General features: G+C 31.7%; 1 protein-coding gene across 1 annotated transcript; it reads left to right on the forward strand.

Moving 5' to 3' along the window:
- Positions 1-7,612: 7,612 nt before the first annotated feature.
- Positions 7,613-12,377, forward strand: LOC105788170 (hypothetical protein). Its single transcript, XM_012614928.2, has 4 exons — positions 7,613-7,839; positions 8,263-9,394; positions 10,237-10,667; positions 11,626-12,377. The coding sequence occupies exons 2-4, from the start codon at positions 8,542-8,544 to the stop codon at positions 12,319-12,321; spliced, it is 1,980 nt and encodes a 659-aa protein (XP_012470382.1). The 5' UTR covers positions 7,613-7,839; positions 8,263-8,541; the 3' UTR covers positions 12,322-12,377.
- Positions 12,378-12,401: the final 24 nt, after the last annotated feature.

The raw sequence follows: 12,401 nt of genomic DNA on the forward strand, positions 1-12,401 counted from the left end.
AGCAATGACTAGAGTTTCCATTTGTCACTTAGATAACACAAAGGTAAACCTTGTTATGCTCTTTCTCTCCATTGATATTGTATGATAAAAAGACATAATTATGTTTTTTTAAAAATATGTCTCAAAATTAAAATACTATTATTATTTTATAAAAACAACTTTTAAACTTAAATAATGTAGTGTGGGTCTAAAAGTTACATGATAATTAGATTTGAGTCTAATTATTTGTAATTACTAGTGTAATTATTTCAATTTTACCCTCCTTAAGAATTAGGGAGTGTAGTTGAGGTTAATTACACAATCTACTAATTATCTAAACATATCACACATAACAAAATTCAATTACTAAATGAATCTTAATATTAAATAAATTTTAATTATATAAATAATTATTTGATTTAATATTTTAATAAATAATATGAAAGTTTATAAAAGGGCTCCAAAGTTAATAAGTTTTTAAAATTAAAAACGAAATAAAATAAAATTTTATTGAGTTTAGTGTGAGAGCTTATTTAATATCTGGAACAAGTTAGAATATTGATTTTCAATTGAACTTATCAATCAGGTTGATTTTAATTAATGTTGGAATCATATTAAATTGGTCAGCGAATTAGTTGAATTGAGAACTGATTGAAAAATCGTTTTGAGAGAGATAAAATTAATCAATTCCAATCATTTAATTTAAATTAAACAAATGAATTAAATTTAGGGTTGAATTGGGTTTTGTAATTTATAATTTTTTGTAAATCTTTGAAGAGAAATTATTTGCATCAAGATCTGGGCTCCAACTGCCAGTTATCTGATTTGGATTGGTGGGTCATTTTCATTTTCTTTACTAAAAACAATACGATGTTTTAAATTTAAATATCTTAATAAATGCTCAATAGAGTTCGAAAATAGCTTTTCTATGTCCTACCATATTAAATTCTTTTATCCACTCTCATACTTCATTTTATAAAACATTGTCTGCTTTATTTTTAAATAATATTTTGAAATTGTATCATGTTATATTTTTAAATGTTTAGGTGATGTCGTGATATAATCTTAAAGTTTCATTTCATCAAATTTTTACATGCGTCAAGTTTAAAGATTAAGTTTGATTTAGTTATCAAATTCATGTACCAAAGCAGCTAAAAAAAATACAAGTATCAAAATGGATATAATTGCCAAATTCAAATTCAGATTGCCACTTCATTAAACTTTTACATTTGTCAAGTTTAAGTATCGAAGTGGATAAAAAAATATAAATACTAAAGTGGACCCAGATTTAGAAACTAAAAATTATAATTTTTTTTTTACTCAAGCACATAGTAAGCCAAAAATACGCCCCAATTTCTTGTCATGACATGCTTAAGACTAATTGATCAAGAAAGTAAAAATCCAAAATGAGTTTAAAAGAATAAAGAACAACATTGTTGGAATGTTTTTAAACTATGACTTCAAATTTTCTAATTTAAGTATAAGATCAATTTAGGGGTCAACTTTTAGGGGTTGGTATAATTGTTTTTGTTATATATAACTCTTCCATCAAAACAATCTTCATCGATACGAGTTTGTTCTTTTGTCAGAATAGCCTCCATTAAGGGGACTTTTCTAACTACTCATCATGTCGCATTAAATGTACATATCACACATGACACCTCTGACAAATGCGCCATAAGATATTCCATAATCCAATACCCAACCACCTAACACGATCTAATCATGAGTTGTCCTATCCCATAAAGCCATCCTTTATAAGATAAAATACCATTCCCCAAAAAGCTCATGTTAGACTTTCCTTCTCTTATAAAAGGGCCCCTAAACACAAAAGGATACTACAAGCCATCACTCTGCAATAGCTCCGTTTATGTTCCCTTTCCAATCACTTACTCTCTCCTAAACACCCTCCTACCACTCTTGGCACATTGACATGTGTGAACTACCCTTAGCTACCAACCCTTCAAATCTTATGTTTACAATTGGCATCGTTTATTGGAACCAAGAGAAAAAGCGATAGCTCAACCAAATGGTGGCATTCCCTGCCAACAAGGACAATGGAGAACGACAAACCACCAGTAGGCTACATAACAACAAAACAACCTAGATCACCAACATGTGGTAGAAGAGTATTAACAAAAACAAGCTAGCCAAAACTATTAGTGTAGGTTCGAAAGCAACTAGTAGAGCCACTATTATGCCACTCATAATGACCCCTATTATGTGGGCCAAAACAACGCATATTGTGTTGGTTATTTTCGATACCCCTTACAAACTCACATGTACCAACAACAATAGTACTTTGGGCATCGCAATCTGCCCCCACTATGATGAAAAAACTCACTAAGGACATTGGACTCTCTGTGATATTATGAACTACAAGCTGAACTCAAACCTTGCAAGATCAAGAAAAATAGCAACGGGAGATGATAAGGCAAAACACTAAGGTAATACAAAAACTCCAAACATGTTAAAATAATCTATCTCGAAGAGAAGATCTAGAGCAAGAAAGGAACATGAATCAACGAGACTCAACCATCGAATAGGAAGATAGAGCATCCTTAGCGACACTAGCTCGACAAGAAAGTAAAGCCAATAGTAAGAGAAGTAAAGTGATAGAAGGAGAGCATTGAACTCAGATGATGCTTTTTCAATAGTAAAATATACCTTTAAAAAACAAGTGAAGTTTATAAGGAATGAGATCAACTCTACTATGAAAGAAAAGGTATATGACGTTGAATGGGCCCCTTATGTGAACAAACCCTTAGCATCTCGAATCATTGCAAAACCAATGCCCCTAAATTTTAGCCCATCAAGTAAACATATGACAACAACAAAGACCCCATCAACCACCTAACCCAATATTATAACCACTGATGTGTCGTGAAACTAATTAAAAATTTTACTAAGGCAAGTACACCTATAAATTAATAGTATAACTACGGTGAGCAAAGATATCGTTCCAACAAGGACTAAAAGTACTAGTAATTATCGTTTTTCTATTATTTAACCGAATAATTGGAGTGATTGATTGAAACGAGGACTAAATATTGTTCCACTGATGTGTGGAATGGTTCATCTCGTGTGGGTCACATGGCTTGCTTCGATGCTCCGGTTTTCACTCATTTTTCGCTCATTTTGCTCCCAAGTGCTCTATTAAGCATTAAAACCATGGATTTAAAGGATTAGGAGCATAAAATTCACAATTAACATAAGATAATCACCCAAAAATACATTAAGAATAAAGTTAAAACATGTTACTTTTAACACTTATCAACCAAATGGACATCTAGGGAGTGTTAGACACTTAAATGTTGGGTCTTCGCCACAAATCTGTAAGCAGGAACCATTGGCAATTCCAAACAATTTCCTAATTGTTCCTTGGCCAATATCTTACCAACAATACTACTTATAAGAGTCGTATAAGCCTCATTGTTGTCAAGCAATATTTAATGAACCCTTAAGGAAATTCATACATTGCTTTAATGAAACAACTTATGTAACACTTCAAAATTTTTGATGTCTTAATGCCGTACTATTTTGAGGAGTGCATGAAAAAATTCTTGAAAAATAAATTTCGATTAATTAATGATCAAAAGTAAAATGGGACATCAGAGAATTATCTATCAAAGTGTAGTAATTCCTTTAAGATGAGTTAAGAGATTAAAATATAAATTCGCAAAAGAAGGAAATTAATGGTAAGAGGGGATATTGGAACCCCTCTACCAATGCCACCAAATGCCCATAAAGACTAATCAACGAACAAATGTCAGTTCCACAATAAAGGGGGACATAAAAAAATGTCTATCTTAAAGGTGCTATTATTGGAGCTGTAAGAAGAGAAGATCTCAAACAATTCATTAACCAGTCACGCCAAAAACAAAAATCTTGATGGATGAGGCAATAGCTAAATAGTAGTGTGAGGCATAATTAACATGAGATAATAGGCATGAAAGACGGATAGACCACCCTTTCAATCCTAAAAGGAAGGTTCAAGAAAGGAATGTGATGTCAATAAAGGTGGCAACGAAGAAGCTTCATCTAGGTGAAACTGAGGAATGATACATCATCTTAGACAGAAGGGTGAGTCAAGCATCATCTATGATTATTTTAGGTTTAAGTCTCACCATATGCAAATGTCAATAAAGCGTTGACATTGTTTGCAAAAATTGAAACCTTTAACCGTGAGTATCTAAGTTAGATGGGTTTAAATTTTAGTATGTGTGAGTTCCGTTTAGATTTATTTTAATCTAATTTAGATATATTTTGATTTTTAATCCGTAATGCTTTCTATTAAATTGATCTAGTTCTAATTGATCATCTATATTATTTATGATTTATACTTGTAATTAAATATGTAAATTAAAAAAAAGCCTCAGTTCGATTTATATAATGTATTAAATAAAAATTTTATAAGTAGAACTTTATCTTGCTTTAACTTAATTTTAATTAATAAATTACTTTTCATACAATATATTTAATTATATTCTTTTTAAAGACAACCAAAACAAACTTGGGATAACATAATATATTTTCATCTAGGTCAAATCCAGACATAATTACCGAAACTTTGCATTTAAACTACAATTAAATAATATACCTAGTCAATGAGTTTTGGTATAGTTGAAAAAAAGTAGAGTCCTTAGATCTCCGGCATTCAGATTCAAGATTCAGAAGGTGGGTTTTCGAGTTTCATTTTACGCGGGTTTTAGTTCGGTTGATTAGTTTGTTGGTAAAAATATTTTTCTAGTCTCTCTCAAGTTCGAAATTTAGCAAATTCGTCCCTTTAAAAAACCGAAACAATTTAATTCCTGCAAATTTCAAAAGTGAGCAACTAATGACTATTAATCATGATGTTAATATATTCCGTCAATTGTACATAATTTTTATTGGTATAACAACAAATTTAGCCCTCAATGTTTACTTATTTTGTCAATTCGGTCTTAATTCTAAAAAAAAGCAAATTAGCCTCTACATTTATGCATTTACACAAATGTTGAGAGATAAATTTGTTAAATCAAGACAAATCGTCAGGATGTGCAAACTTTGTTATTATACCAATCAAAGTTATGACGAAAAACATTAATGATGTGATTAATTGTTCTTAATTATCCACTTTCGAAATTAATAGGAATTAAATCACTTTAATTTATTTGAGAGGGACTAATTTGCTTAATATCGAAATTGAAAGGGACCAAAAGGGTCTTTTTTCCTAATTTGTTTCTGTTCTTAATTGGCAATGATCGTTTAGTTCTACACTTTATTCCAATTTTTAGTTTGTTTGTACTAATAGATTAATTGTACAAATTTTCATGACTATTTTATTTAAATCTTTTTCCAAAATAGAGAAATTTATTTAAAATCAGTTTCATTGATTATTTTATTGAAAGGTTAGAGGAAAAATTGGTTGGTGGAATTAGATTTTCTACAATCCCATCCACCAAACAAACATTTTATTATCCTTTCTTGTATAGAAGCATCATATTAAAGAGCAAAGCTTTCTGAATTTATGATCTCTTTTTATGTATCAAATTGAATTTTAGATATCTTTTTAGAATTTTGGAAAGTTTTTTTTCTTTTCAAATCCACACCTTTTGCAATTTGCAAAAAGATAAAACAAAGGCCAATGGGAAAATGAAATTTAGTTTAAAATTCTATAAATAAAAATAAAATCATTGTCCCCACCTCAATATTTCACATGCCAATTTTTCTTTTTTTCTTTTAAAAAAAAGAAAGATATTTAATAATAGAAATTGGGGACCCTTAGGCCTTGGGTTAGGTTAGATAGTTGACATTGTCTCCCACCAAATTATTTGAATCAAATAAGAAGGAATGCTTTTATAATTTATATTATTGGGTTTGATTAAGTTGGTATTATAGTAATTTGATTAAAAATTATTTTCTAATTAACTCTAGTTAAGAAAAATTACTTTTAATTTTTAAAATAAAACTGAATATTAATATAACCTTGTTTTCATCTTTTATTATCTTTATATGAAATGAGTAAATAAAACAACTAAAAATATAAATTATTTATTTATAAGCATTTTACTATTTTACGTGGAACTCAATTCTTAAATATTTTAGAAGTTGTGAAAATCTTATTTTTATTTTTTTATAAATGCATTTGATAATTTTCTAAAATTTTTTATAACTTATAATTTGTTAAAGGGAAAAGTGTTTGTAAGAGACTTAAGTGTTTTTCTTGTTAGTATGATTTTATAATATCATAGTTTTGAGAATGAATTATGTGTTGGGAATCAACTTGTATAAGTAATGAACAAGTAAAGTAGAGAAGATCAAACACGTAAATATTTACGTGTAAAATCCTCAAAGAGAGATAAAAAACCACGAATATAGAAGGCTTCGACTTTCCACTTCATGATAAATCAAACGATAGTACAATATAGAGAAAATAAACTTAAATGTACTAAACGTACATTACTCAAACCCCGAGAACAAAATCTTAACTCAAGAACAAAATTCTCTCCATAGTTATCACAAAATTCTCACCAAAACTCATATATGATTATATCTTGCCGCCCTTAAAGAAAAGTCTTTACTGATTGGCATATCAAAACATGATACAAAACCTCTTCAAAAAAAACTAAGATTAGAGGTCTAATCATACTAAAATATCCCTGGAGTAATCAGAGTCCAATTGGGAGAAGCAGTCCTACTTGAAGTCTAAAACGTGACTGCATAACTTGGAGAAATGTTGTGACATCCCATGCATGCTCGTCACGACGTCAACGCCACGTACGTTTGGGGTTTCGTCACGTCGTTACAAAGTCGCTTGTCCTCACGTCCGACGTCGTCTTTGTTTTACCTCTTCTTCGTTAAACCGTCAAAAATCTTCCTAAGTGCCCGCAGAATATCCAATAAATACGAGGCAAATCCCATAATATGTTTAAATTTAATAGAGTGATGAAATATATCTTTAAATTTTAAAAAATTAATAAAAAAAGATATATGATAATTTTTTAATATAAGTTATAAATAAATTATTTTTAATATATCGTGATAAATATGTTCTTATTTTCTGGTCAACAAATATTTCAAGTGAAATTTAAAAAAATATTATTATTTTTTTGAAAATAATATACTCTTAGTTCTTATAACTATATTATATTTAAATATATAGCTTTGCCGGCCATTTCTGGCCGCCGTCTTCTAGTTTTCCACTTTCTTAGATTCTGTAAGGTGGGATATAAAATAAAAAAATAATCAAAATATAAAAAAGTAAAAATATGAGATAAGTAAATAAATTTATATATAATTAACTATTAATTTGTTAAAAATTATATAAATATACAATATAACCAATGTAAACACTGTTCGATCTCTCCTATGAGCCATGAGGCTATGAATAAAATTCCCTGACCATTAAAAATACAAAAACCCTAAAAATAAAAAAGTATTCAAAAACCCTAAAAAAAGGAAAAAATAAATAAAATTGATCCACTTTTTAGACATAATTGGAAATTACATGAAAGTGGCTTTGCTCGGGTCAGTTAAGTCCACAAAAAATAAAGTTAGAGTCGAAATTTTATTTTATCTTTTAAAAAAGATAATTTTTTTAAAATAAAAAACAACAGTAATATTTATTTATTCATTTGTTGAAAACCCCCTTGTTTTTATTGTGAAAAAAGAAAAGCTAGAAAATAGAGAATTTGATACAGCAACGTATACAGGTGAATGTAGCCTTGTTTAGAGATAACAGAGCAAAGGGTCTTATTCTTCAAAGGAATCCAATCTTAAAGGTTCAACAATAAGAGATACTTCTCCTTTTGAAACTTGGGTCTGCTAGATTTTGCTTTAAAACTCAATCTGATTCTCACAAAACATTGAAGAAAAGAGGTAAAGACCCTTTCTTTTTAGTCCATGTTATCAGCTTCATTTTGGGTTCAAATGGGTTCTTTGTTGATTGGTTTGTGCAGTTCTTAGATTGATTTCAAATGGGTAAACTTAGGATTTTCACATCGTTTTCAGAACTGGGTGTTTCTTTTGAGGTTGTTCTTGTTTGTAACGTCCAAGCTGTTTGTGTTAATAAATTGGATTTTGTGTTCTTTTATTTTCTTCCAGTTGAATTTTTTTTTTGGGGGGTGGGGGTGGGGAGGGGTTGACAGTTATTTAGGTTGCTTTTGTTTATGATTTAGTGTTTGATTGCTTATAGTTTCAGTTTTCTATTTGGTTGATTTGGTATCAATTTGCTTTGTTAAATTTCTGGAATTTTTTATCTTAGCTTTTTTGCACATTGCTTTGTGTTTTATGAGAACTTAGATTCAGGGAGACGAAGGAGAAATCTGTCGTGGTTGATTCAGGCGTCAGGTTTGTAATTTGAGATGGTTTCAATGTTTTGATCCCTAGTTAGTTTATTTTTTTGTGTTGAAGTGTGTTAAAGTGCTAGAAGCTGTTTAAGTTGTGAGACCTTAAGTTTTTCCAAGTTGGGGTTCATGGGAATTGTTGCTTTGAGGCTTTGGATGTTGAGGATTGAAATGAGGTTAAATCTTTGCGGTGATGAGCTCGGGTGGTTTCTGAAATTTCCGTGAACGAGCAGAAATGGATTCGTGGTTTGTTGCAGTAGCTGCAGCAGCAGCAGCTGGATATTTTGCTAAATATTGGCAAAATCTTACAACAGATAGGGATGGTTTTCCCAAGGTTTCTTCTGTGGATTCTGGGATTGGGAAGGTTGTAACAGGAAAGGATCTGGTCCACAAATTTGCTATGATAAGGAAACTCCGGGAAGATGTTTCTGATAGGAAAATATCAGATGTTTATGGACTAAATGTGGCTTCAGCTGCAGAAATTGATTCTGCTAGTGGATTCAATAGTGAAAAGATTGGAAGCTCGGGAAGTTTATCACCGGGATTGTTGACAAATGAAAGCCTAAGAGAAAATCAATGTGGAAAGGAGCTGATTGCTGATTGTGGTAGTGATTCTGCTAAAGCTTCTATTGCTAGAATCGACTCTTTTAACGAGCCTATGCACAAAAGAAGCTCTCTTAAAGCTAAATATTCGCATGGACGTTCACTTAAACCGCTGAGTTCCTTAGATAGTTGCCTCATGGCTCAACTACATATGCAACATGTTAAAATGGAGGAGTATGTACTTAGCTGCCTTCCATCACCAACAACACCGATCTTGAGACCATTGTTGATAACTGACGGAAGCCGAATAATCAACAGAACAAGTGGTGATTTTTCTACTGGATCAAATGGGACCTGGGACAGTAAGCTGCATAATCTAGCCACTTTTGAAAAGAACAGATACGTATATGCGGATCCTCCTCTGCCAAAAATTGATTCCTCTGATCTCCCCGAGAAGTTGAAGTTTAAGAGCGGAAATGAGTGCGATGGAAGACCGAGCATTCCTTGCAAAATCAATACTGAAAAGCAGTTTCATGCACAATGGGGTACTGGTCTTACATTGTTTTTCCAATTTTGCTTTACCTATTATATTGATACTATAAGAATCTGTTCTTATTATTGAATGCTACTTTTCTGTTTCCAAATTTGTTTTCTTGCTAAATGTGCCAGAAACTGTAAAAAACAGTAAACAAAAAATACATATTCACCATAGGGTAAATAAAGAGTACAAGCAATCTAGCATCATATTTTCAGATATGAATATGATTACAGCGAAATCCCAGGAGCATCGCCATTCTTTTCTTTTTGATTGTCACTATTTTCCGGTAGGGGAGGTCAGTGAAGGCATATTGGGGTGGTAAAATATTTTAGCAATTAGTTGGATCTCTCAGAGTTCAACATAGAAAGAGAATAAGATGTTGAATTGATTACCTTTTCCTCCATCTTTATAATGAGTTAAACTGCCTTAGAAACGGTTTCTTATACTTGTATGTTTACTTGGACTTGGGAGCATGTATTAGATGCAGGTATGTGTTTTGTTCATTGGAAATCTCTAGGACATTGGTTATTTGAGAAACATGAAGAGTCAATAGGATGTTTAAGCCTCTTGAACGATTTATTTGTTTTTATGCATCTTGTAAGTTCTTTTCAGAAATCCACTATTCATGATAGAAGCTTAAGCTTGATGTTAATTTAATTTATTTGTTTTGTCATGTTCTCAACTCTGCATATAAATATGTCTCGATTTCTCCATTGCACTGGAAACAATAGTATATATGTCGCTTGTTATATTCGATGCATTCGTTTTAACACTATTCCATTCCTTATACTCGTGATTTTTCTCTTGTAGGCTAACAAATTGCATCACTAATCTTTTTATATAAAACAGGTCGTCATGATCGAGCTGTTCTGTTTTGTCTCGGGATATCTATTGGAATAATATGTTCTTACATTGGAAATAAAAGGGAAGTTGAGAAACTGAGAGGGTTGCTAAAGCAAACTGAGAACTTGGTTCAAGATCTTCAAGAGGAACTCGAGATGAAAGATTCATTGACAGTAAAGGAGCTAGCTAATGAGAATTATGAATCACAAGAGGCATGTGACAATTCCTGTCCTGACAGGGCAATGAATTCGTCTCCCCTTGAACAGAATACAGATAATTTAACAAGATTTGATGGTAAAGAATCACATCATCAAAAGGTAGAGGAAAGTCCAGAGTCGATGAGTAAAATTGAAGCCGAACTTGAAGCTGAACTTGAGAGGTTGGGTCTAAACATGAATGTATTGAATCTTGAGCAAAGACTGCCCGATCTTGGTGAGGTAAGCTTGAGTTTATCATAGCATTCCTATGGAGCTTTATAGATGTTTAATGAATTCTTTTTATTCATTGCATTTTCTCAGTTCATTCAATAGAAATCCTCCTGTTTACTGAAGATCACTATCTAATATGTTGAATCCAGTGTTGTAAAAACCGTATCAGAGTGGCCGGTTGAACCTTTTAAACTGGGAACCGGTAGTTCATCCGATCTGAATATACCAGCCAACCGCTAATCCTTTGAATCAATTAAGAACCGATTGAACCAATAAAAAGAGGGAAAAACTGGTTTCAAACTTTTCTTAAGAAAAAAGTTATGGTATGTGATGGGATTAAGATATTTGACCCCTTTAATTTATATTAAAATTTTTATCATTTAGTAAAATACATTAATTAAATATCCGTTATATTAATTCTTATTTAGTATTAAAATTAAGTATTTTAATATAAATAATTTTTAATACAACAACTTGTTCAATTGGTGTAACTGGTTGACCAGGTTTGACCTATGGTTTGGTTTTTAAAACATTGGTTCATTTTCAAATCTTGTAAACTTGAATATTTGGTCATTTGATTTGCTTGTTTGAAGCTAGCAACTAAACTAGGAAGTTGAAGAACTCAGATTCGGGAGTGGGTGTTAGATATGGGTATGCTTAACTTTTTGAATATTTTCCATATATTTGGAAAATCGACCCATATCTACCATGTTCGCATATTTTTAAGTTTTATATATTGGCCAGCTTCGACTACTACCTAATATGTTGGAGAATCAGATGACCAAACATTCGGGTATATTTAAGTTTCTCATATATTTGGAGAATCACACCCCGTACCCATGTTCGATCATGTGATGGATACTGAGTATGAAGATGACTCTACTTAGTTGTTTGCTTTGGCCTTTATTTATTTTTCCTTCCCTGCAAGTTTGTTTGATATCCTATTAATACGCTAAAATTCATGCAGATTGACCCAGATTTTGTAGCAGATTTTGCTGAAGGTGAACTGAGATCCGATATGGTTTCAGGACAAGCTCATGGCCAATCTATGTCTAATGAAAATAGAAGCGGCACCTCGACTACCCATTCCGGAAATTATGCAGTCTCACCCCGAGAGTTAACCTTGCGTTTGCATGAAGTTATTCGATCAAGACTTGAAGATCGAGTACAAGAACTCGAGACAGCTCTAGAGAACAGTCAGAGGAAGGTGAAACTGATGGAATCAGAGCATAAGAATCCTAACAACAAATGGAAATATTTGACAACGGAGAGTCCACTGGTAAATGAAGATCTCCATTGGACATCGAAGCCTCAAGTTCCAAAATTATCATGGGAAACTCCAGATCATGCATACAACGAGGCTTTTGAAGAGGCAAAAGAAGAGGGTACACCATTATATATTTATCGAGAAAAGCTGGCTTGGGGTGATCAATATGACGCAAACAAATCAGATGAAACATTTTACGATCAGGTAAGAATATCGGAAGATCAATCTTCAAGGGTCCAAGAATTGCTTGATGTTGATGTTAGAGAAGATGAATGTAGTGATAATGATGATGAAATGGAGAAGCTATTGATACAACAAATTGTGGAGAAAACCAAGAAAGGATCTCCTGTATTGCTAAATGCACAAAGACTATTGTTTTCCATGGATGAAATTTGAGAAACTGAAAATTTTGCAGTTAATACATATAAGACTTGCATGCTTAACTACAGCAATTTCCAGTGCATCATTTTGATTCG

This window comes from Gossypium raimondii, chromosome 7 (assembly GCF_025698545.1).
Source record: "Gossypium raimondii isolate GPD5lz chromosome 7, ASM2569854v1, whole genome shotgun sequence".
Classification (NCBI taxonomy): domain Eukaryota; kingdom Viridiplantae; phylum Streptophyta; class Magnoliopsida; order Malvales; family Malvaceae; genus Gossypium; species Gossypium raimondii.